The 27092-nt window shown below is 42.1% G+C and overlaps 1 protein-coding gene across 7 annotated transcripts in view; it reads right to left on the bottom strand.

The window, feature by feature from the left end:
• LEPR (leptin receptor) overlaps nt 1–20544 on the bottom strand; it is a 31339-nt gene extending 10795 nt beyond the window's left edge. Inside the window, exons 1-10 of one of the 7 annotated variants that reach the window (XM_050307426.1) lie at nt 20451–20544; nt 16116–19951; nt 15958–16016; nt 13496–13798; nt 12404–12554; nt 7348–7553; nt 5227–5372; nt 4436–4580; nt 2237–2533; nt 1963–2080 (exon numbers count right to left, since the gene is read on the bottom strand). In XM_050307426.1, the coding sequence (XP_050163383.1) occupies nt 1963–2080; nt 2237–2533; nt 4436–4580; nt 5227–5372; nt 7348–7553; nt 12404–12554; nt 13496–13798; nt 15958–16016; nt 16116–16135 (1445 nt within the window). In that variant the 5' untranslated portion in view covers nt 16136–19951; nt 20451–20544. Of the gene's footprint in view, nt 1–1962; nt 2081–2236; nt 2534–4435; nt 4581–5226; nt 5373–7347; nt 7554–12403; nt 12555–13495; nt 13799–15957; nt 16040–16115 lie in introns of all 7 variants that reach the window. The other 6 variants (XM_050307425.1, XR_007627808.1, XM_050307430.1 and 3 more) reach the window with 6 other exon arrangements.
• Between the last annotated feature and the right edge of the window lie 6548 nt (nt 20545–27092).

The raw sequence follows: 27092 nt of genomic DNA, 5'->3' as shown, positions 1-27092 counted from the left end.
CTGAACCACAAGAGTTACACTTGGTTGAATCTCTCCTCTTCCTGTCCTGTTTAATACCGATTAAAGCAGTGCCTTGTGCTTTGGAGGTTTGGTTTGGCATTCCCTGCTCTCCCAGAATGATTCTTTCGGAGCTGTTTCTGTTGGCAGCACTGACTGGAGAGGAAGATGTAGTAACAACCCAAGCAAAACAAAACCCCAGCAGCCAAACTGTCACACACATCACTGCAGGGCTGCATTTCAGCTGCAAAATCTCACAGCAGCAGTAACTCCCAAGATTTCTTTTTTTTATTTTCCACTCTTTCAGATCTTACTATGAGCAAACAACCAAAAAAAAACCAAACAAAAAAGAACAAAAAGAAGGATCACAGTAAGCACCAGCTTTTGGGAAGGATTTGCAGGCAGTGTTAAAGTCACTCTTTGATCTAGCAGGAATACTGACAAATGTACAGATTATCACCTCCTACTAGAAAATAACATTTTTAGCTAAACCTGAACAGTGAAAAGGTGGGAATAAAAAACATGGCAAGAGCAGCATAGGTTTTATTCCAAGCTCCCTGCCCAGCAGTACACTCATTATAGTCATACTTGTGAAGACAGTTTAAACAAAACCTACCTTAGCAGTCAGCCAGTCACTAATCCTGCCTGAAAAGCCTTTACTTGAAATTTCAAGCGTTCCAGTTATTGCTTTAGTCCAGAAAACCCTGAGAAATATTCACCTGGGTACAGGATACTTCAAAACTTCAGTCTACCTCCAACAGAGAAGACAGTCTGTCTTTCCAAAGGATTAGGCCCTCATTAGTTTGCCAAAATTTCTGCATATCCAGTCCAACAGAACAGTAAGATTGGAGATTTTTTTCCTCAGGAAGGGTTGTCTGTCTGTCTGTCTTGTTTATATAAAGAGTAAAGTAGTTCTAGGAAACTCTCAAGCTCAATGTATCAGTAACTCAAAGGGATTCTTTAATTTCATGGTAAAACAATACTACCAGGACCAATATTTGTGCAGATGAATGAAGATAAGGGTGATGGTACCACTGATTTCATAATCAGGTTTGTATTTTGCAAACAATCATGTGTTTGCTCCACACCACATCCCAGTTCTCCTGCTCTGTCTAAAAGACAGACAAAATTAAACTATCTGAAAACCAAACATCTGAAAACTGAGAGCTCCCCCTCTCTGGGAGTGTTCAAGGCCAGGTTGGACAGGGCTTTGGAGCCACCTGATCTAGTGGAAGGTGTCCCTCTGCCCAGGAATGAGACGAGTTTTGAGGTCCCTTCCAACCCAAACCATTCTGGCATTCTAGGATTCTATGAATTGCTGTAGTCAAAGATGCAACATCCCCTTCATGAACTAAGATTTGATTCTCTAAGCAAGATTTTTTCCATCTGGAATTAATTTATTTCATCCTCTATTTTTATCTGTCTGCACGTAGAAAAAAACATAACAGAATTATAGAAAAATCAAAGACTGAATGGAGACCTCAAGAGGCCCCACGTCCTACACCTGACTCAGAGCAGGGTTAAATTCAAAGACAGATGGAGTTGCCCAGGGTCCCATCCAGTCAGGATCTGAGAGTCTCCAGGGACAGAGATTCCCAGGCCATTGCTCCAGTGCTCAGACACTCTGTGAATGGACTTTTTCCTTATTTCTTTACGATTTGTTAATATGAGCAACCAGAACAATTTTTATAACAGACCCAAGCAAACCACTTGAAGAGAGCTGGCTCCCAAAGCTCATCTACAGTTTTGAAGATGCTGAAAACCACAAATAGATGTATGTTACGTACTCAGGTATCCGTGGTTCCCTTCTGCACACACAGTTACACCTTTGGAGTTCCAGCTGGGAAGAAATCCAGGTTACGGAAACTGGAATTTTCTAATTGCATGTATTCAGAATTCTTTCCTGGGATAGTATTTTGAGCAATGCTTTCCTATCATAAAGAGAGAATTAAAAGCTCTACATACCTGTAGTATCTTAACTGCAAGGAACTCCCAGGGAGCAACATGTTTGGGTTTGCAGACCAACTGCAAGTCATTTTAGTCAAGTATCCATCTGTTTCACAGGTGATATTAATATTCATATCTAATTAAAAACACATTGAAAGCTTATTAATAAAGATACAATGGTTTATACAAAAAACAACGCTCAATAAAAGCTCTTGGAGTTCAAATGGAAATATTCTGACCTTACTATTAAAATGCACCAAAAGGAGAATTTAAAATCCAGCTGGAATCTTACCTACTACATATAATTCAGCGTATCTAGGATGACATTCCCTACTTTGGTGACAACAGTACAATGTGTCATAGAAGAAACTTCCTCTAGGTTTGGTTGCTTTCAAGTTGAAAAGAGTAACTTTGCTTACGCGATCGCTCACAAGGGTATAAAGACTGGCTGGGATTTCTTCTGCTAAATTCAGCCACCAAACAACCTCCTGGGGCTCTACAATCTTGCTTTTGTTTTTATAGATGCAGTGAAATGAAACATTAGAACCAGCACTGGTCAGGATCTGAGGAGGGAAGTACAGGACTTCAGCTGCACAAAAGGGAAGAGAGGGGAAAAAAGCTGTTGAGATCAGAAACTGAACAAAAAGAAAACATAGAAAATAGCAATTACAATTATTATTATCATCACCATTATTATTATCATTATCATCATCATCCAGTTGTATTTCTAGCTTCTTAATCACTGTTAGCAACTACAATGCAGAGGAGCAGAAATTATCCTTGGACTGTCTCTCTCCATAACTCATGTTTGTAAATTCTGATAAAAATAAACTTTACTATCCCCGGGCAAACATGAATGAAATGAGCAGAAAATCACTGGAGGGTACAGTGGAAGCAACACACAGCAGCACAAAGGAAACATAAGAAAATTAATCAATCTTCCCAGGAGCTGCTGCTCCTGTTCCTACTGAAGTCAGCAGATTAAAGTCTCAAAAAGTTGTTTTACAATCTCAGCAGTGTAATTAACACCAAATGGTGGCAGTGGTACAAAAATTCACTCAGGCATACAGCCACTGCATTTCCCAAGGATGTAAAGATGCACAAGCTGAGCCTCCATCAGTCAGCGACTCAGGGGAGGTACAGGTGTTGAACACCTGCTGGAATGGAGCAGTTTGCCAAAGATCATCCCAAAGCCAGCATGAAAATCCTTAAAAGGTCAGGTTTACTTTCAGCAGAGGAACCACTTCAGAGATTTACAGAATTTCCCCAAAATACAGGCCTGCTCAGAGAGCAGAGCACATTTAGGATACTGTCACTGTCAAGGCTTTTCATGTTAAATATATATCAGAACATGAGGCTCATCAGTTTTACAAAACCAGAACTCCCTGCATGAAGAAGTTAACCCCTCTCTGCTGCCATCAGGTTGTCACACTGGGATTATTCTGCTGATGAGGTGTATTTTTAATACAATTACATATCCCATAAATGGAATTAATAAAAAATAATCTAACAGTAACTACTGCACCTCTTTTAAATCTGTATTTCTCAATACACCCATAAACCTTCTCTGAAAATATCAGTACATACATATGTGAGAGAAAATGTGTAATTCACCCCTAAAAAATTCTCAAAGTTATGTAGTTCTATACATAGACACACTTTTTTTAATTAATTTATATATCTATATATAGATGTATAGATGTAAAGCCAAAACATTAAGGGCCAGTTAGGCCTCTAGACCTATAATCAGGCATCCTGTGCATCATGTTTATTTGCCATGAGGGTGTGTGCATTTTCAGTTTTCCTGGGAAAAAGCTCCATTTCCAAAGTCTAGTTCTTTCCTCAGTACTTGGTTTAAGCACACACATGACATGTTTAGCCACAGTAAGAGGTGTCCATGTAAGGGCTCAGGCAGAGCATTAGTTCTGGCATGGAATGGGTCAGAGGATTCCTGGGACAGCACAGACCAAACCATCTCCAGTTAATCCTAAGCAAAGCATGGAAAAATCCAACAAAAAAAACCCAGAAAGGCGGTTTGTGCCCAGCATTACACACCTAAGGGGGTGTTAAATGTACTCTGAACTGTGTTCTGGGTGTCCAGTTCAGCTACAAAGTGAGAGAAAGCATTAGAAGAAAAATCTTGTACTGAGCAGAGGTTCAGCACTGCCAACTGTCTTTTGAAATGGAAAAACTCTTGGAAAAAGCTTTTCCTGGGTCTGAAGAGCTGCTGGGTGAGCAAGGCTCAGACATGGAGGTGTCTGCACATGCACTGCCACTGCAGTCTGCACATGTTATCCAGAACTTCTAATGCAGGTCTGGCACAGAGAAAAGAGCTGAGCCTCAGGTAAAGCCAGGCACGAAGAGAAGCAGAAGGGGAAAGGGCTGCCACAGGATTTTTCAGCCCATAATGCCCTCAAATACTCATTCCACAAACCAAATAAACTGGGACAACTGTTCTGTTCCAAAAGACTACTCACTGCACCTGACCTACCTCCCAAACTGAGATCATAGGGTGTGCTCCAGTCACTCCAGAACCCAAGACCCTGGTGATTCCTGCACCTCACTTGAACCAAGGAAGAGGAATCAAGTAGGGTGTTGTCAATGGCCAGTGAGGCTTCCAGAGCAACTTGAACCATCTGTTGGATCATCACCAGCCATTATTGTTGTATAATGAAACAGGAAAAGAGAAAGACACAGAGGGAACCAAAATAATTAGTCAAGAGAGTAGTTTTTAGGTAGCAAATTGGGTAAAAAAGCTTTCTTCTTTAAATTTACTGTGAATTTGATTCTGGTAGAAGCTGCATAACTCTGTGGAAAACAAGTTACTTCATTACAGATTGCTAATTAATGGCTGCTTTTTATTCCAGAGCCAGTTGTGTAGTAGAAAAAGTAACTCACTAATAAAATCTACAAATATTAAACATACACACATGCATCATAGAATTTGGGGATTGCTGAAAGAAAAAGGCTTTGCCTTTAGACTTCACAGAATCTAGGATTTCATGCAAACAGAAAGATGGGAGTTTGTAAGACCCAACAGGAAATGGGCCTTTCATCCCTGTGTAATGGCTTTTTACAGATGTGAAGTGCAGCTTTCCCAGCTCAGGGAAAGGCAGCCTGCCATGCCCAGCTCCACCAGACCTGCCATGTTCCTCAACCCACCAGAGCCTCTACCCAAAGACAAGGAGGGTTGTGAGGAATCCTGGGCTGGGGAAGAGCCCCCTGGCCTGCACTGCTTCATGGGAAAACCCTGGGAAATCCAAGAGCACGGAGCTGCCTCACCTGCCAAGTGCTGTGCCCTGGCCTTGCAGAGATCCTCACTTGGTACTGCAGAGGGTATGGCAGCAGTGCAGGGTCAGACCAGCACATCTTCACCTCACCTCCCTCTGTCATTTCCAGGTGCAGGTTCAAAGGAGGTTCAGGCTTTACTGCAGACAAATTCATTGATAAGTTCAGCTCCAACCTCGCTGTCTGTGACTGTTGGGTTTTACTGAGCCACAACTCTCTCACCTTCTCTTTAAACTCAGTTCTCAAGAGCTGCTCTACAGCTGCTGTGTGACACTGATGTTGTGCAGTATCACTGGAAAAGTGTGCCCTGGCACTGTTATATAGTTGGTGATCACAAAGTGCTGTTTCACCTCCTGTTTGCCTTAAATCTACATGAATTCCTTGCCTTGGGCCATGACTTTTCCCAAGCACTGACTTACCTGCCTGGCTGAAAAGAGGGGATGGGTAAGAGAGGGATGGGAGAGCTGAGCAGATCAATTTGCTCCTTAGAAGACAGGAGATAACCTCCTCATACAAAGACTTTCTAAATATTCCCATCCTTCCACAGTGATTCTGGCTCTGAAAGAAGGTCTCCAGTAGAGCTGCCTTAGGGCAAAGTAAAAATGGAGGGTTTGGGAATTTCCCACAAGGATGAAGAGGACTCTCTGGAGAGGGGAATGGATGGGCACTTGAGAATGAGCACTAGGATTGCAGTCACACTTCCTCAGACAAAGCCAAGGACCCCAGGCCCTACTTCCATCTGTTTCTCAGACCTTTACAGATCAGCAGCCTTTTGGTTGGCCTTGTCCTCATTCACAGAGTTTCTCTGTTACAAAACACTGCAGGGTGAGCAGCACGTGCAAAACTGAAGAGAAAACACTCCCCAAACATTCCCATTGGGCAGTGGGGATGTGTTCCCTTCCAGTTCCATCTGCACTGAGTCTCCAGCTCTCCAAATTGTCTCATCTAAGCAGTATCACTGGAATCTCACTCAGTTATACCAACAACCTCGTTATTTTCAGTATAAATTCACTCCACTAAGTCAGATCTTATTTAGTTATTACTTATAAACCATCTTAAAGCAATTAAATTCATGAAGCCCAGAAGGGAGTGATTTGGGAGGAGGCAGAGCTTTGAAAACCAAAGTCAGAGGCTTTTACATCACACTCTCATGAATCAGATCACACTTTCTGAACACAGACAATGATGTCTGTTCTGCTGACGCCACCTGCTCTACTATAAGCAAATAAAATCCACATTACACAAGCATTCAGAGTTTTACATTCAAAATAATTTTAATTGAGCTAAATCTTGGCAGAACATATACTAATATTATGCATTTTTAAAACACACTTCACTAAGCAGAACTAAGTAATTATGTCATTTTAAATACTGGCAGACTCGAGTTTGAATTTTTAATTTTTTCCTGTAGCATAATTTAAAAGCAGCAGGATGAAAAATGCAACCTCTCCTCTTCAAAACCAGCTTACCCAGAGACTTTGTACTGATTCTGTCTGCAAAGCACATCAGTTAGGAAGAAGCTATAAAACTCATAAGTTTTTAAATTAATAAGAAGTTTAGAAAACTTCAATTCCACACACACACAGAGCTGACAGACTCCTTGCCTTTATGGAATTCACACAAATCTGCAGTAACTGGGCATATTGGACAGCAACACATATAAAATTCATAACGTCAGTATAGTTTAACTTGATCAAACACAGAGGAATGTTTTCCAGCTTGGACAATGCTGGTGTTGAATGTGTAAGGAGGGGAAGCAGCAGGATGACAGAGCTGGTTGGGAAGAGAGGTGGGTTTATTTGTTAAGTAACTTTTGGAGCAGCTTTCTTCTCCCCTCAGTTTTTAAGTCCTCAGCCACACGGACAGAAAAGCTCTGTCAGAGCCCCACAATGAGACACAGAGAGGCTCCGATTAGAAGGGAAAGAATTAGAAATAACAAGTCCATTGACTGCCTGGCCTCCGCTCACTTTGGTTTGTACTGGAGCCCAGACAGGCATTAGGAGCTGAGAAATCCCAGGAAGCCTTTTCCTGTCCTGTCTGTGCCCTCCTTTTCCAGGAGAGACATCCTGCTGCTGTTGCCCATTAAAAAAAATTGAAAATATAGGTCATACTCACCTATGTCAATGGGCTTGACTGACAACAAAGGTGACCACAGAGGTGTCACACCAACCAGCATCTTCAGCCACATGATGTAGGTGTGGTTGAGCCTCAGAGAGGGCACAAGACACTCACATGTGTCACCCTCAGTGCAGTCACACTGAGCAACCCTCACAGTCCCCTGGAGAGAGCTGGTGGACACATCTCCCAGGGACAGCTCCGAGCTACAGAGGGGAAAACGAAACCATGAACCAAAACAAACCATACACCAAAACAAAGCACTATTTTTTCTATATCTCAGGAGGTCTGTCCATCTGGATAAGGTTTATTTACAAAAAATAATATTAATTGATGAAAAAAGTAAACATTGTAACTAATGGTTTTGACTTTGCTGCTTCTCCCTTTCCAAATGGTTTCCAAGTAAAACAGTTAGCAAGATTTCATTAAAAGTGTTCCTAAGGCTTGGCTTTAAAACAAATGTGTTACAACACTAGATGATACCTGTATTTTACTCAGACCAGCTCCTGACTCTTGAAGGTCTCATTCCTAGATCCTTCTTAAGCACATAAAGTTAGTTTACCTTCCAGTGGACTAATTGTCAGCTCCCTGCACCCTCCCCCTCGAGATTATGTTCTAATTTCTCTTCAGGAGGCACTGAAATAATATTGAAACAATTTCATATTCCTTCCAGCTTCTGCTACAATGAAACATTACAAGTAATGATATCATCATGGAACAGACTGGGTGGGGAGGGACCTCAAAGCCCATCCAGTCCCACCCCCTGCCATGAGCAGGGACACCTTCCACTGTCCCAGGTTGCTCCAACCTGGCCTTGGCCACTTCCAGGGATGGGGCAGCCACAGCTTCTCTGGGCAACCTGTGCCAGGGCCTCACCTCCCTCACAGCCAGGAATTCCTTCCCAATATCCCATCTAAACCTACTCTCCTTGGAACCAGCAGTTCCCAAAGTATTCTTTATTCTCATTTCTAATCCATAGATATTCTTCAGGCTCTTCCCAACACAGCTCCATGTTTATGGAGTCCTGCAGGTATTCAGTGGCACAGGCCTCTCTAAGGTAGGGAATTTAGAGTGTGAATAGTTTGTGGCCAAACTTCTCATAGCAGCAAAGCCAAGACAAATCCTGACAGTTAAACCACCTTGGATTCTTTCCTGGTTTTGACTTTTCATCCTTAAAAAAAAAAAAAAAAAAAAGCTGCTGTTTTGAACTGTTCCAAAGTAATTTTTGGAATAATTTCTGTGCAGTAAGGGTTTTGTTTCACTAATTCACAGAAAGAAATTGAAGTTCAGAGAAAAGAACCTTTCTGTACATTTTTTAAATAGTTTTATAGCTGGCATGACTCATTGGAACACTTGAATTCAAGGAGGGCAGAGAACTAAAAGAAAGGACAAGATTTTCTGTGCTTTTTTTGGTTTTAGTCAATTTGCTGTCTAATACTTTTATTTGAGTGTAGAGCACAGGGGACTGGGCATGATTCACTGCTTCTGTTACCATCCCCTGCCCTACTTAAAGAGGAAAAGGTCAAAACCAGAAGAATTATGGATTATGGGAAGAGAACTTTTAAAGCACAGGCTGGGACTGCAGGAACCCCACTGGGGTCAGTCCTGGCTCATCTTGAGTCAGGGCCTCATCCCCTCATCCTGCACTGATCAACACACACAGTGCATCCCCCTCGGGATGAGGATATTCTGAGGCTGGAAGGAAGGATTTGTAGCCCCACTCTGCCCTCCTAGCACTGTGCTCTGCAGGAACCACCCCACAAGCTCTGCAAGTTCCTGTGAAGATGCAGTTCACGTTTATTAACGCTCCAGCCAGCCAATACTGACATTCCTAAAATCATTTTCACCAGGGCTCACAGGCTTTAGGACACAAGAATTATGCTGATGGTATCTGGCAGACACACAGCTTTTAAATTACTTGGAATTACTTTGTTTTTGTAGTTGTGGCTCCATTTTTTTCTCCTGAGTTCTCTTTCAAAGACTTTGCAGAATTTTCTTTTAAGTTTCCCTGCTTTCTACTGTTTCTCACTGATTTTATTAGTCTCAAAAAAAGCCACAATCGATCCATAAGAATGTAGTCTTTTCATCAGACCATGTCTTTGGTCTGACCTATTTGGAAACTGGTTACCACCACCCCACCCCCTAATCTTTCTAATCATTATTTCAGTTTTTAACCATCAAAATGAACTTATTGCACCCAAAAAATGGTGTACAGGAGGAAAAGTGGTAAAGAGTTTTTCTCCTTATTATGCCAGTGTCAGTGCTACTGACTCATCAACCCTCACAAGTTCAGGAGAGGTCAGTGCCCTCACATAGTAGAACGAGAGGAGAAATTTGGGGCAGACTTCAAACAAGTCAAAGGCAGCATGACTTTCAGCTGGAAACAATGGGACTAAAGCATAAGAAGAAGGAAAACAATGAAATACTGCATGCCCTGAGCCATAGAAATAATTAATACTGCCCAAGGTTTGCTTTTCTCCTCCACTCCAAACCCTATCACAGATTTAGTCACCACCTTAACACCTCCTAAATATTTTATATTTTGGTGCACTATTCAACTCTATTTCAGAAGGTGATGTTACTTATGCTACATTAATCTGTGGCCCTGTGGTGACCTTTGAAACTTTAAATGTCTTGACTGAATTTCAACCACATTCTTGCAATTGGAAAAACGAACTGAAAATAAAAAGTCAAAATTATTTTAGGAAGAAATACGTGAACTTCTACAGCCCCTCTAATTTCAGGAAAGGTACATCCCATGCAGGTAGCTATGAAATAAAGGTACTACTGTAATTCTGCTCTCAGTGTATCTATATACTGTGTTTGTACAAGCACCACCTTTATTAGGAATCAGTGGAGCTGTCCAGGGTTCAAGGATTTTCCATAAAACTATTCCAGTGCATTTGATACATAACAGCTCTAGAAGAATCCTTCATTGAGAAAGCTGCTCTGTCAAACTGGAGAGCATCTGATGGCTGCTGAGCTCATGGGAGGATAAATCTCTGATGAAAGGCTGATATCCTCTGGCTGAAGAAGGCTCGATGTATGACTGATGAACTCAACTAAGACACCAGTCTTGAGGCAAACTGGATGGCTTATCCTTCAAAAATATGGGAGTCAAGTCTCAGAACTAAAGGAGAGCCCCACAGGTGCTTCAAATAAGTCAGAAATATGAACGTGCTTTATGCACCACCATCTGCTGAAAGGGCAAGTGATAATCAGTGCTCCAAACGAAGTTGGGAACATTCATCTGTGTCACCCCAAAGGGATCCCTAAGGCTAAGGCATTTCAGCTCATGGAATTAACCACTGGGGTTTACAACATTCCTAGGAAGATCAGTCATTTTTCATAGACAACTAATCTTAATTATCTAATTTGGAATAATCTTTTCTCTCCCAAAGCCAAACCAAGGGGAAGGTGAAGCTGCATCATCACCTTTGCTTGAGCCTCTCCCAGAACATGGCACTGGTTTGGGCAGAACAAAACATTTCTATTCCAATGATACCGTTTACAGGTGGAAAACTGCTGATGTGTAAAATAAGAGGATATTTCTTTAATGCTGAAAAAGATAAAAGCTGGGAAGGACCCAAGCTTTTTTGTTGTGGATTCTTCTAGGTCATTATTTTTGTGCATTGCCTGTCCTGTATGTGAGAATTCTGGCTTGGTCTCCTGACTCCCAGGGAGAAACACATGCCAGGAATGCATATTTTTAAAACTGGGCATATTTTCAAAGTATTTTGGCTCATGTGAATAAAATGTTAAGGTATCAGCAAGCCAACAGGGAAAGCTGTCACCTTACCAAAGTCTGAAATGCTTTCCCTAACTGCTCCCCCAGCACGCAGGGACCCCAAAGGAAAAATGTAAATACAGATTCTGGGGGAGTGAAACAAGTTCTTCAATGTCAGGGACAGCTCTGTATCTCACCTTTGCAGCAAAGAGGAATCAAACAGAGGAAGGCCAGGAGGACTCTGGTGAGTCCTTAGGGCCTGCTCTCCTAAATTACATGGCACTTACTGAATTCCCTTCATAACACAAAGAACCTCTTCATCCCAGCTGAGACTCCAATCTGTTGTTCCATGGATGTTTGGCATACCAAAAAAATTCACTACAGAGATTAGTGCCCTGGGAGCACTGGCAAAGATCATCCTATTGCAGTTGGGACTGGATGGCAAAGTCAGATTTACTCCCATAAACACCCGTGTAATGGTATTTCAGAAATCAAAGTAATGAAGAACCCACTCAATCCAAACCTGATTTCAGCTTTAGAGTATTCTGTCAGCTAACCAACCATATTTATTCCTAGTTAATACATTTGCTTTCTACCCTGACTACAGAAATGATTTGTAGCAAGGCACTGTTTTGTTACGTTAAAAGACATCAGCTGTAAATTCAACTAAATCATCTATTTAAGTTTATCCTGCTTCCTAAAGAAATTAACTGCCTGTGTTTATGCCATTCCTTCCAAGCCATCAGTAAGTCAAAAAAAGCAGCGTGGTTTCATGGAATCACACAGATCTCTTTATAACCAAATTAGGCAGTTCATACACATAAGACCTGCCCACCCCACAGCCAGGGTGATTCCATCTATCACCATTCCAGGGAATAGTTACCACAGTGACAGCTGCTCAGGTGAGTGTCTCTCAGAGGCACTATTGGGATTAGAGTAGCATTTGGCACTGCATTACGTGTCAAGCACCATAATTACTTCAAGAGAGACAATACTATGGTCAAAAGCAAATAAAAGGCAGAACCAAGAGGGCAGCCTTAAAACTAAGCAAAGAAACTTTAACAAATCAATATCGATTTCACTGAAGGATTTTAAGAAACACAGAAGACACAAAGGAGGAGGACTCTTGATTCCAACCACTTCTCATTAAAGAAACCCAAATTTTCCATATTGTCCAAGATTACTTTTAGACAAGACAAAGGTACATAACATAATCTGCTTGCTAAACTCAGGCTACCACTGTGCTGCAACCTGGAATGCTGATATTTTAGAAAATGCTTTCAGATTTCCAATGTCAATAGTGCTAAATTTAACAGAGTCTGTACTTACCCAGCATATAAAAGATTAACCTTCAAGTCCTCTCTCAAGTGCAACCTCAAAACCCGCAGGTTACAAACCAACAGGTCCAGCTTGCCTTTAATCCAACATTCCATGTTCCAGTTTGAATCTAAACAAAAGAAAGGGATTACCCATTCCTGACCTATATTAAAACAAAATAAAACCACAACTGAAGAGCCAGGATACAATTCACTCACAACGAGAGGACAAGTGACAGATATTCATGAAGGTGAGGATGCACCACAAATGTGCAAACGTTTATGAATAATCTGTATTGAATTAGGTGCCCTTAAACACTTGCAAGGCTCCCAGTCTGTGGTACTGCAGCACTGGTATTATTAAAGAAGGAATGTTTTTTACCTGGCTTTATGGACAAGGCTGCAGGGTGGAGAAAAAAGAAGCTGCTGCTTCTGCTGGTGGCTGTGTTGCTGTTGTGAAGGGGGACAGCTCTCTGTGGCTGTGCTGTGGGTTTGTGCACATGCAACTGCAACACGTGTGACAGACTTCAACAGAGAGTCTTTTGTTCCGTGGGGAAGTTCTTGGAAAATGAAATTCTACTCTACCGAGCTCAGTGAGATTCCTGCAGGCCAGTATGTTCCTCAGAGACTGAGGTTTACAGGAGGAGAAAAAAACAGCCTTGGAAAAAATAATTCTAATCCATGTACAGATATTTACTAAAGCATCACAATTCATGTAGAAATTATGCCATTTGCTCTCCATCTTCCCCACCTCCTAAAGGAGATTAAAGCCCACATCCATAAAAAAATATATAAAATATTTCTCATAGTGTGTAAACTCCTTTGAAGTTCTGGGCTTACATCCTCATATACAGTGCTTCATATTTTATTCAGAACTCTGCTAGAAAGGCAGCTAACTTTTTTTCCCCTTTGAAACTGTGCTCTACAATTTCCTTCATCTTCCACCACAGACCTCTGTGAGGAAGGATTTTACCACACTGTGTTGTGTGCCCAGGATAAAAGTGAATCCCCACTAATACAACCCAGCCCTCTCCTCCCAAACAGCAAAAAACCCCAACCTTCTTTTGAAGAAGTAACTTCTTCTGCCCTTGAATGCTAAACCCACCTATTTCCTGAGAAGCAGAGATATTTATTTCTGAAGGAATAAACTTCCTTGCCTGCAGGCTCGCTCTGTACAAAGAGCAGTCAATGTTGTTGTCACTCCAAAGGCAACACAGAAAACTTTCTTCATTCATTAGAGGTTTGATTTCAGATGTCCCATGATGGTCTCTCCTCAAACCAGACCAACTCTCAACTCCAGCAGAGAATGGGCTCAAAAATGTCTCATTCAGCAGCACACAGGGTAATGTAAAGTTCCTGGGAGGAACTGGATGGACCACACAATGGGCAACTGCCATTTGAAGAGAGTCTGCAAATATAAAGGCAAACATATTGGAAATAAACAAAAAAGTCTATCTTGTCAGATAGAGAGCGGTTGGTGTTATACAGAAACACATAACATGAAAATCAGGCTGTTTTCAGGGGCTATTCTATGAGTTGCTGACACAATTACTAAAAATATGCCCTCTGAACTGGTGCCACAGCTGACAGATGTCAGCCTTTCCTCCCAAACTCACTACACCTAACCTTTGGATTTCTCGGCCTCCTGAAATAAGGCCAAGATTGTAGATTAAGAACTTCTTTGGGTTAAAATGCCTTATATTAATCCAAAACACAGTGAATCCTAAACCCAAGTTCACACACTCTACAGGTATGAGTCTCATCTCCCCTGCAGTGCTGGAACACATTCACTCCAGCTCTTAGAACACAGCTCCATTTCTGTAGGAAAAAAATAATCCTGTTGTAAATATAAGACACTGTAAATATAATCACACTGTAACTGTCAAATACCAAAGGACAGTGTTACAAGAATGTATGACTGGGTGCATTATCTGGGAAATGAGATGCAGAGAAAGAACAATTTTTTCCGTCAGATCCTTCAAAATGAAATTGCTCTGACCACATTTGCAGCTCTTGTTGGTAAGTCAGAACTTGAATTCCACTCCCGAGGATTTTGAGAATGATGAGAGTGTGGGTTTTGGAGACAGCTTACTGTAAAACACTGTGATTTCAAAGATTAAACCCTAGTTACAGAAAGGCATGTGGGTCATTTGTGCACTTTGCACTTAGCTGTTTGCTCAGTAAGGGCATAAATATTTTAAGCAGTTCATTAGATAGAAATTAATTGATGCTCTATGCTTGCAAGGGCCAAAATAAGAAAAAAAATGTAATTTCTCCAGCACTGTTTGATTAATAGCACAGAAACATGAGCTAAATAATAGAAAAGTACAAAAGTTTTTCAAAAAGGTAGGTGCAGTGTGTTATTATGCAGAGTGTTAAAGTGTTTAGTTTTCTCTCTCCACAGATTTTGTGTTGCCACCCTCCTGGAGGCTCCTGCTCTTTCCTTCTCTCCCAGTTCAGAGTTTGTGCCCCTGTAAACAGCAGCTTCAACAGGCCTCCTGGCTGCCTGGGGAGGATGCACTTGAGCAAACAGAGCCTTAGTCCCTAATACATGATTAAAAAAGGACAAACAAGTGACATGAAGCAGGACAGACAACCAATGCACCACCCAATTCACAGCCCGTCAGCTCCTCTTCTAAGGAACAACTTCCCCCCACATATCACACCCCAAGGGATTAATTAAATCTTATCAAGTCAAAATGTGTGCAGCTCTGTCTCACTTCTTCAGAAATGTAAGAAATAACGTTAAAATGACCCAGAGGAAGCCCAGAACAGCAGCATATCATATATAGCAAGATAAAAAAGATGTGTATGTATTAAAAAAGGTATATAGAAAAGATACAGAAATCTAATGATTTATTCATCTTTTATAAAGACATAAGATGACACAAATTTTGAGATTAACTTCACTGGATTAGAGTTTGCTTTCTCCCTAAGCATCATCATCAAAAGTCTTTAATAGTTCTTATTTTAATAAAAAAATGAAAGGCAAATACCAGCTGTTCCTGAACAGCATCTGCCAATATTGTTACAGACATTTCCCAGTTAGGAAACCAGTTTATTAAATCCAACATTTGCAGTCAGTTGAGCACCCTTTAACAGCCCAGTGCCCATGGAAGCAGGAATATCAGACTCCTAAAAAGCTCAGACTCAGAGTGACACCTTGGTTACACTGAGAAACTTTGCAGCTCTGGTGGATAAGGGATCTTTCCTTACGCTTTTGGACCTATTTGGGTAACTAAACAAATCACCCACAAATTTCTATCTTATCAAATTCTGACTGGGGCATTTATTTGAATGTCTTGACTTACCACATACTTTCTACTGATGTTTCCTGAGCTTAAAAGTCAGCTCACTGTTTTGGGGTAAGAGGCACAGGCACAACCCTGGGAGGGTCAACATTTCAATTCCACACAATGACAACATCAAGTTCTTTGTATATTCTAGATGCATGCTGTGATAAGATACTAATCCAGAAGCATGACTTGAGACACTACTTTGAAACAGAAATGTGATTACTCTTTATTCTACACAACTTCCAACAGACTGGTTTTTTTAGTAACTTACCCAACAGCACAAGCATGGTCAGAACGATTTGCCAATACATCTTCTTTTGTAGAGCTGATCTGAAAAACATACAGAAATTTAACTGAGAGCTGACAATTATCAGTCTATTATTTCATTAGGGTTTCATTTTGGTGCACTTCATTTCATTTGATACTCACACCTTTGTAAACACAATCATAGAATCCCAGGGTTTGGGTTGGAAGGGACCTTGAAGATCATCTTGTTCCACCCTGTGCTATGGGCAGGGACACCTTCCACTGGACCAGGGAAAGGAAGAACAGGCCAGAAAGGAAAAACAAAATCAGAATGTCATTTGAGGAAAAAAGCTTTGCTTAGAATACCAATTAAACACAAATACAACTCTTTCATCATTAGGGCCCTCACTCCTCCAGGCTTTTGCTGATCACTGTTCACCTTCTGGGTTTGGTCTGAAAGGCACCACAAACCCAAACAACCAAAATGTCCCAGGGATACCCAATTTTCCAAGTGCAGCATAAAGAAAAGCACTTGGGCACCCATTTCAACAGTGAAGACTTCACTAAATTTTACAGTACTATTTCAATATTGTTCTTTCATTTCAGGCACTTTGTCCTTTTTTATTTTCATTCCATAGTTATACAAATTCTGTTCAAATCTAAATATAAGCATTTTTATGCTTAAAACTCCATAAAGGATATCAGAATAAAACAGAGTTTGGCTGGTGTTGTATTTAACCAGAACTGAGTGATGAGTAAAACCTACAGCTCAACTCAGACAGCAAATGCCAGGGCAAGAAATCATACTGAGGGAATCCCTCCAAAGTATTCCATTCCTTAAATATTTCTGAGAACCGTTTCCTTGAGAACATCAATGTAGCCAAAAGAGTCAGTGCCAGGGTTATGTAATCCACCTGCCTTCCAGTTTGGGGCTGCATGTACTGTTGTATATTATCTGTATATATGCAGACAACTGACCAGTGAAGTGACAATATTCCAGAATTCTTGTCTCCCCACAAGAAAACCCCTTGCAAATTCAGCTGGAGCCAGAGCTGAGCCATTTCTCCAGCACAGACCATCTGCACTGTGGTCTGCAAGATGATTCAGTCCCATTCACTTTCTTCCCACTCACCAGGTTACAATCAGGATACATTTAAGCTACATTTTCAGCAATTAAAGAGGACAGCTCAAATTTTCCCAGCCCCTACTTGAGAGAACAATTTGCCTCAGCACGGTTGTCAGATGGACCTGTACCTCTTCCATTAGCCTATTCCTAACAGGAGAGCCATGAAGGCCAGAGGAACGACCTGGCTCCAATCTGCTGTCAAATCTGTCATTTCACAAAGATACAGGCAGAGACTATTTCCAAAAGGCTGTAATTGAAGTTACTCAGATTTTCTCCAAATTTCTGAGAGAAGAGAAAAAAACCCTCTAAAACCAGTTTACTTGACAGCAGTGTACATTATTTATACTATTAAATGGTTTAATGAGAAACGGTCCATATCCCTCTTTTACAGGTGCAACAAAAATTCCCTGTTTGTAGCTCAGCCACTTCTCAGCAGGAAACTGGCACAAATCACTTCCATATGTTGTACAAGAAGATTGGATATACATTTCAGAAACTTATAAAATTATCCATAGGCCATGGATGTTATAGTTTCCTCCATGCAATACCTACACACACTGAAAATAAAACAACTACAGGTGCCCAGAACCCCCTACACCTTAAAGAGGGAAAATGATAACTATATGTAGTCTACTGAAGATAAAGGCTTTGTCACTTCCTGCTAGAAATGAAAAAGACTCAGGAAGAATTCCTTCCTGGAAAGAGTGTTCAGGCATTGGAAGGGGCTGCCCAGGGAGGTGGTGGAGTCCTTATCCCTGGAGGTGTCAAAGGAACAACTGGATGTGGCACTCAGTGCTCTGGGCTGGGTGACAAGGTGGGGATCAGGCACAGGCTGGACTCGACGATCTTGGGAGGGCTTTTCCAGCCTCAAGGAATCTGCCATAAAAATGACCAGACAGAACAATCAAAGAGATTCTGATGTCAGCACTAGTTCAGTCATAATGAACAATATTTGGACCAGGAGGTAAAAATAAAGTTCAGACCAGCTTGGACATCTTCTCTTCCTACTTCTGTCACATTGATTTTTACAAAGGAGTTATTTTCCAATCCTGGCTCCAGCAACATCCATGAACCAGTGCTGTACATGATCAAAAAGCTGCACGTCCCCAGCATTTTTCTGTTCAGAGTTCAATCTTCCTTATGTAAACTCTATAGGGGAATTGAGTAAAAAGAGATATCTACAGATAAATCCCAGGGCAGGATAAATGTACTACTGGACCACAGAGGGATTCTCAAAATCTTTTCCAGTGACAATATTGAACTGGCCAAAATTTCTAATTTCACCATAAGAAAGAATACAACTGTTACCAGAACAGTTACAGGGAACAGGGAGCTAAATAAGGAGATTTATTAAAACTTGTAACTATCACTTTATCCCAGAGAGTGTAAGTTAACACAGCAAGGATAAACCATTTTATGTATAACTGGGAAAGTGTCCATAAAAAGGAAGGAATCAGAGTCCGTTTTAACACATGTATCTTAAAAGACTGTGTTCCAGAACCACTGACTTTGCTGTTGTGTATAAGAAATTTTTCCATTTCTTATGTAAATAGTGTGTTTTTCTCCCTGCCAATCACTGTGCAAAACACTTCAGCAAGTAGAGTCCCCGATTTGACAAAAACACTGGATTAAAACCAAAACACAGCCAAGGAGGACAGCAATGAAATAAGATCATTTTTCTTTACAGTTCAAGTGAGAAGTCACAGAATCCACTGGCATTTCAACATGGGAAACATTTTCAGCACAGCCTGAAACAAGCAGGACCCACAAACACCCACACTGGGCACAGAAAATATACTGAAAGTTTTCCTTTTCCTTCTGGAGCTGTTTTTTCTTCAGTTTCTTGTCTCAACAACTCACATTTCTGCACATCTCCTTTCTGAACCTCAGGAAGAGGGGTTGAGGTGAGGAGGGGATTGCAGAACGAGGCAGGTCTACCTGTCCAGGTTGAACAGAGGGTGGCACTGGTGGATCCCTACAACCCATCCCAGACACAGCGGAGCAGCACAACCCCAACACCGACAAACTCAGCTGTAAAATCCTCACCAACTTTCACAGAGGCACAGAGATCACATGAGAAGTGTTGCAATGAGCCAATGATGAATTTCAAAGCTTACAGAAACGTATAGAAACCTAATTTCCAGGATCTCCTATTTTTCCCCAACTAATGTAACCTACACACACGGGGTCTAGAGCTCTCTTTTTCTCATTCCCACTCTCTCAAAAACCAACAGCTGCCTGTTAATGGGAAACAGGAACATAATACTGCAGTCATACAAACTTTTTACAAGCACTGCACCACAGCTGTTTTTAAATATTTCAAAAATCTCTATAAAGCATAAAAACATTTTAGTAATAATGTCTATGCACAGCATCTTCTGACCTGCTTTTTAAGGGTGCTGAGGGCTTCCCAGTCCTGTTGATTTGGGCAAGACACTCCTGGGCATGGAATTTCATTGCATTTGTTTGCCATTGAGTACATTAGATATCATTATTAATAAAGAGTTTGGAGTAAGTGGAATTTACAAAGCAGAAATATGTATGACTTACACTGAAAAATTTTGCTTTCTAATACTAAAACTTTAACCAAGGCAACCCGAGCTGGGCAAAAGCACAGCTACAAAATCAGGCTCCAAGTCTGCTGGTGGAGCCCTCCCCTGAGACTTAACAGTAAAATGTCCCAAACTCTAAAGAGTTTCTCCAGATTGTACAGTTTCCCTTGTTTGTACCGAAAATACCCCCTCATCCACAGATACTCACGCTGCTCACAGGCAGCTTCCCATCACCAGCCCAAGATCCAGCAGCATTTTCTCCTTCATCTTCACTCCACAGCGCTGAAGTTTGGGCACAGTCTCAACATGCAATCTGAGAGACTTGAGTTTCATAAATACTCCTGATTTTATGCCAGCAATAGAGAAAAGCATTTTTAATAAAAACTCTCCCTTGTGGTTTTTCACATGTATCTGTCTTTTCTTATGTGCTGCTGGAAGCAGAGCTCCTGTGCTTACCTGGCACTTAGGGGTTATACCACGTTACAGCCACGCTTGGTAGCCAAGGGCTCTCATTATAAACGCTGTTTATAAATGCTGTATCACTAATTAAGTTTCCAAAGTGCTCTTCTATCAGAGCGGGCTATCACAGCTCCAGCAGCATCAGGAATTCACAGCCTACGTTCACTGAGATTTATTTTTCTTTTGCTTCAGAATTGAATCTCGGGGAATATACGGAGGGGAAGGGCCGGTTTGGGTACGCCGTGCCTGCCTCTAAAATCTCCTGGATTCTGCCAGGGGAAGGCAACGCTCCCCCTCCGGCTGCGGTCAGGGGTAACCTCAGGGGGGTGTTTGGAGAAATCAGAGGGGGGAAAAAAGGAGAAGAAAAGTAAATTCACCTACCTGCTCCTCTTCGCTCCCAGAGTCCCGACCGACAGCCGAAGTGACACCGCCGCCGCTCCGCTGTCCAGCCCCGGCCCCTCAGCCTGCCCCGGCCCCGCTCCCTCAGCCGCCCCGCCCCGCCCCGCTCCCTCTCACGGCTCCTCACACTCAGCTGAGGGAGCTGGGGGGGCTCAGCCTGGAGAAAAGGAGGCGCAGGGGGAACCTTCTCGCTCTCCACAACTCCCTGACAGGAGGGTGGAGCCAGGTGGGGGTCGGGCTCTGCTCCCAGGGAACAAGGGACAGGATGAGAGGGAACGGCCTCCAGCTGTGCCAGGGGAGGGTCAGGTTGGGTATCGCGAAAATTGCTGCCCAGGGCAGCGGTGGAGTCCCCGTCCCTGGAGGGATTCAAAAGCCGTGTGGATGTGGCACTTGGGCACATGGGTCAGTGATGGCCTTGGCAGTGCTGGGGGAATGGCTGGACTTGGTTTGGGGGCACTTTTTCGATTTAAACCCTTCTGTGACTCCCTGAACACGTGTCCCCTGCAGGGCACAGCCCGAGCCCCTCCCAGGGCAGGGACAGGGCAGTGTTTACCCCCGTTTATTTTAATTTCTTACAAACAGCACTTCACTGAACAAAATAAAGTTCAAGCCTTCAAAGAGCTGCCAAGCAGTGACGTGGGACATGCATTTTGGCCCTTCTGTACTTCAGTGTTTGTCCTGATGAACAAAGGGCTGATACATGTAAAGCAACACCAAGTATTTAACAGGAACTTGCAATTATAAAACAACACACGAAAGTTATTTCAGGGAACTTAAAGTCGAGGACTGAGCCCTGCTAGAAAAGACAGACTCAATGATCTTGGAGGTCTTTCCTAACCTTAATGATTCAATGCACCTTTAATCTTCCTTGTGCTCATCCTTTTGGAAAAGACAACAAGAGTTTAGAACCAGCAAAGCAGAGACTGATTAAGCCACAGATGGGTGCAACTGATGGGGTTTTTTACCATTTTTTTTTTCCAGCAATATTATTTTTTAAAAATTGCAAAACCAGTATCTCTGCTTCATGAGGTATGAAGAAAAATATTTATATTTACCTACTGCAAGCTCTTCTCAAGCAACAAGACTGGAATTATTTTTTGAATAGCGTAAACAGTTCTTTCAAGGCTGTAGGAACAAAACCACTGATTGGCTTTAATTTATTTATTGACTTTCCGTAATTCATGATCCATTTCCTCAAAACAGCATCAGCCAATTTCATTCCTTATTAAAATGACCACCAGCTCTTAATTGTTAAATTCTATTTTTAAAACATATTCGTGTTCTAATACCTCAGTTTGGGAAATGTGACCACATACAACTTGTGCCTGAGGTTAGGAAACCACTGAAGTTTTTGTGTCCCAGACTTTCACAGCATAAACAAAAGCTGTCAAAATCCACCACTAGAAAGCCCCTTTTTATTTAGGTTAGAACATTTTCAGATAAACATGTCACAGAGCAAGTTTTCTTTCACTTCCCCATGTACCACTGGTGTTCGGTGAACCAGAAAAAAAAACCCCTACACAACCTCCACTAATGCATATTTATTTATTTTTAAAGGGTTTTCTCCTCCCTTAATATCTAAACTAAATCTTCCTGAAGTTTAATCCTCTTACCTTTCATAGACATAAGAAGACAGGTAATTCCTCTTTTCTTACATTGTTGTCTCATATCAATCATCCTTTGTGCAAACTTAAGTTCCAGTTCTTTCTGATCTTCATAGATCATCTTTTCTGGAGACCTACTAAGGCTGATCTTCTCACTCTTCTACAACTCTCTGACAGGAGGGTGGAGCCAGGTGGGGGTGTAAGTGTATTCATTTAATAAAGATAATCTACCTTTCTAATTTAGAGCAGGATTAGTTCCTCCCCAGTATTCAGAAGTTCTCTATGGACTCGTTTCATTAAAGAAAAAAAGGTTTAAGTGTTGCTTTGGCTGGAGAAACTCTTCAGAGCATGCACCTTTACCTTCCAAGACAGAATCACTTCTTGTTAGGTGTCCAAACCTTGTTGACAGGGATTCACTCACCTTGGAGGCACAAAGGAATGAATTCCATCATTTAACAGCAGAGGTGCTGCAGCAAAACAGGGATATCAAAACATTGACTCATTTTCTGTCATCATCAGGAGAGATCTTTGAACAAGGTGTAATATGAGATCTCCTTTTTCTGTCCTTGGGGTTAAATTTAATATTAATGAAAAACCTGCCTCATATTGTAGAACTGTATTAACCTTAAACCCTTTCTCCAGTGAACTTCCTGGTTTAGATACTTTCCCAATTTGCTATGAGGGGATGCTCCCTCTCCCAAAAAGCATGCAGGGATCACAGAATTGTGGAGTGGTTTGGGTGGGAAGAACCTTAAAGCCCATCTCGTTCCATCCCTTGCCATGGGCAGGGACACCTTCCACTATCCCAGATTGCTCCAAGCCCTGTCCAACCTGGCCTTGGACACTCCCAGGGATGGGGTAGCCATAGCTTCTCTGGGCAACCTGTGCCAGGGCCTCCCCACCCTCACAGCCAAATTCTTTCCCAATATCTCATCTAAACCTACTCTCTTTCAGTGTGAAGCCAATCCCCCTCATCCTGTCACTCCAGGCCCTTGTCAAAACTATTCATCTTTTAAGTAACCAACGCAAGTTTTTGCCACAGCAAGCCCAGGGAAGTTTTCCAAATGGAAAGGATGAGCAGAAAAAGCATAAAACCTTGATATTCATAAGATATGACTCTTCATTTATGCAGATCTGTAATTACTTTATAATCAAAGCATAATTTGAGAAGGCAGAACTGCCACCCCAGGGAACAGCACTGGGCTGGGAGCTCCACAGCAGCTGCTCATGGAGTGGGAGGAAGGAAGAAAGGGAGGAAAAGTTAGTGGCACTAAACACCCTTGGCTTTCCAAGTGTTCCAAGGAACACCTCTCTCCTGTTCAGCTGCACCAGTGGAATAGGCAGAAGGAAAATCTAATATTTTGTAACCTATTCCTAATTTTTTTTACAGTTAGATAGCTCCAGCTGTTAGAAACAAGCTGTGAAAGGAGGCAGAAGGGAATGATCTACAGAAAATTAATTACAAGGGATTTTCATCCCTTTTTAAGCCTTCCTGTGGCTGCAGGAGAGGTCCCAGGTAATTAGTGCTGTCACCATTAGTGAGGCCCATTTCCCAAGGGCCGAAGTGCAATTTGGCAAGAAGAAGATGCTGAGTGCATTCAAGGGGGAAATTGCAGCAAAAATACAAGTTGGGCAAAAAAAAGTGGTCCTTCAACAAGCAGGCTCTGTAGTTAAACTTCCATTTTGACATATCTATTTACTGGGCTTTTAAATAAAAACACCAGTTACTATAGTAACATTTACATCAGAGGTTGTACTTCTGCCGCCTCTGAGGTACAGAAAACCAATCTGCTCTGTTCACCTTTGTACTTCACTCCTGCAATATTTTAAATGACATCCCTGTTTTCTAATGAACTTTTTTTTCCCTAAGTATTTTCCTCCTCAGCTTAGAAAATAAAGCACATTTGATCTAGTTTGCTTTTAAATGACTAAGCCCTGTGCGTGGGAACATGACTCCTGGTTCCAGGGAGAACAAGAAGAGTGGATGCAAAAAAGAACACTGCAGTATGGGGAATTCTCCCCATCCCTGGAAGTGTCCAAGGCCAGGCTGGATGGGGCTTGGAGCAACCAGGTCTAGTGGAAGGTGTCCCTGCCCATGGCAAGGGGTGGAAAATTAAGGTTCCTTCCAAGCCAAACCATTCCACGAGTCTACAAAATAAGACAAATTTTGCTTTTCTAGTCCTGCTGTAACTTAGTTTTCTCTTGTAGCAATCATGGTAAAATGACAGATTATTTTTACTTCCTTAGACAAACAGTCCCCTCCACACCTTTTATTTTAGCCTGTTAGAATGGCAAAGCATCAGAGCCCATTCCAAGCTCTCCTCTGCTGCCCTTTCAATTTTTTTCCAGTCCTTTATCAGTAGATTTGTTATCAAGTGCTTCTGTATCTCTGCTTTATTTCCACCCCTTTGTTTACTTTACGAACCCTACAGCGAGTACACAAAACAGAGCTCCTAAGGCTCCTGAGCTTGCAGAGCCCTGGTTTAGTGCTGGAAGACCTACCACGCTCCCCATGAGGTTTTCATGGTTAAACTCTGTTCTTACTCTAAGGCAGGCAGGTATTTACACAGCAACACATGACCCTCTTGGGCAGATGAGGAAATGAAAACACCCAGGGTTCTCAATTCCACTAAACTGAGATCATGCCTGGACCTCACAGGAATTACAGCTGGAAAATACAGGGAGCAGAGGATAACAAAGAGTGAAGGTAATTCAGACACCTCTCTGAATTGCTTTTGTTGACTTGCTTTTTCTTTCTATTTTTCCACCTGATTAACACACATTTGTATCAGATTGTACTGAAAACCTTCACGGAGGGACTGTGGCACAGCCCAAATGCTGCTGGTCATGTAAAGTTATTCTTTGCTGATGTCATAACCATGAGAAAGCCAGGATTTGCTTTTAATTCCAAAGAAAGGCATTGTTTAGTCTGTTATCCCCACAGTCCCTACCAGGATGAGAGCACCACTCAGACACATCTCAGTGAGAAGAAAGTAAACACCACTACTTTTTCCCCAAAGGGGGTGGTGGTGGAAATCTATTTCCAGAAGCACTTTCTAAAACCTGGCACCAATCTGAGTTTCTCAAGTGTGTCATCGAGCCCAGAAGAGACGAATTCACAGAACAGAACTGGCAAGAGAGATAAATGGGGGAGAAAACGAGAAGGTATTTTGAATAAATGCCTTCAAGAAAAAAAAAAGAAAAAAGCTAGGCCTTTTAGCAACTTAAATGTTTCTAAACCTGGCAGAAGTTCAGCTTGTGACATTCACGCACTCAGAGAAAAAAATACCCAATAAAATGGTGTAATTCAAACTTTTGTGCTTTTGGCTATGGAAACGGGATTTTACTTCAAGGGTTTATGTATCAGTGATGAGTTTCAGCCAACACAAAACAGAAACTGCAGATACTTCATGCCCACAAGATATGAAAACCATGGAACAGTTGGGGGTGGAAGAGACCTTAAAGATCATCTACTTGATGGAAAAAAGCCACCATTTTTTCATGAAAGCTGGGGAACTTAGAGAATGGGGACAAGGATTCTCATCTACCTTGTCCAACCACCCTAAAAGGGAACAAAAATCCTAAACAAGAGAGAAAATCACACATCTTTCATGGCTCTTTTCAGATGCATTGTTCTTCTCTGAAATCAGATTATTTTACCTAAATAAGCAAAGTTCTACCACAGTGTGCCCACTTTTCAGCTACTACTGACCACAAGTTTAAGTACTAATTTTAGGGTAATTCAGCATCAACCCTGGAGGATCTGGGTCTCAGTCTCCAAAATCTTGGCAGTATCTCATCCATAATAAGATGCACTGTGATCAAGACCTATTAGACAGCACATCTTACATCCCAAACCCAGAGGCACTGAGGCCATGAGACATCCTGTGCAGCAGCAAAGACTCTTCTGGCTCAGTAACTTCTCTGAGCCAGATCTCAATTTCAAAACATCAGGGAACATTCCACCGTAAGTGACCAATTGTTTTGGAAGGAAATCAGAAAAACAGGATGGGGAAAAAAGGTGGGGAATGGCTGGATCCATATGGTGAGATGTTGACATTCTGCATGACTTCTTTTCTGGACAAATATAATGCGTGAGAAGGAACAGCATGGGGGAAAGTAAAAGGTTATAGAGTGTGTGATGGGAAAACAGGAAAAAATGGGTTAGGAAGGCCAGATATGGGAAAAGGCAAGAACAACAAGCAAATGGACCCTGCCAGGGTGGAAATGATGTGTCCAGATAGTGCTGGCACAGAGGAGCTGTGACCAAAGGGATGCTCATGGGATTCTGACAGGAGGGAAAGGGTCAACAGGGACAGAGTCCCCACAAAAGAAGGGTGAAGTCCCCGTGGAGGGGATGGTGCTGCCAGCAGGATGGGTGCCAGACCCTCAGGCTTAGGGGCTGGTGGGAGCACTTGGACACTGGATTTTGAAAACTCTGCCCTCTCCTTGGCAGAAAAATGGGAGCAGTAAGGCAGGGGCACCACACTCAAGCAGTGCCTGGGACAGCTGCTCCCTGTTACAACAGCCCCATTTCTTGGTGCCAGGTGGATTAGCCTGGAAGTAGCACATGGAGAGGGTGTTCTGTATGGCTTAATTCCCACAGGAAAGGTTCCCTCAGACAGTCCCACCACCCTTTGCCTCGTGCTCCTGCACAAGGAGGTGAAGGCTAAGCCAGAGCTGATGTTGGAGGAGATGAGAGGAACAAGCAGGGAAGGGATCAGCTCTGTCACTCTGGGTTCTTTGGCAAGGACCTCTCCAGACACCAGAACCTTGAAGTCTGGCTCTGAAGGGGAGCAGACACAAATTTCAGTCCTTCCACACACAAAAATGCCCTGAATTTTCATTGCATCACAAGACTAGACAAGAGCAGAAAAGATTCAGAACACATTCCAGTCTTTCAGTCATATCCCAGGCCTTGCAGCCTGTTTGAAATGTCACAGTTTTGCACAATTACAGATCCTCTCCATGTCCAAACATCAAGGCTCTCCCTTATTGATTAGTTATTTGAGCCAAAAGG

Source organism: Myiozetetes cayanensis, unplaced genomic scaffold (genome assembly GCF_022539395.1).
Source record: "Myiozetetes cayanensis isolate MyiCay16 unplaced genomic scaffold, myiCay2020 scf12, whole genome shotgun sequence".
Taxonomy (NCBI): domain Eukaryota; kingdom Metazoa; phylum Chordata; class Aves; order Passeriformes; family Tyrannidae; genus Myiozetetes; species Myiozetetes cayanensis.
Note: the sequence above shows the minus strand (reverse complement) of the source record. Positions and strands in the feature narration are given on the sequence as shown.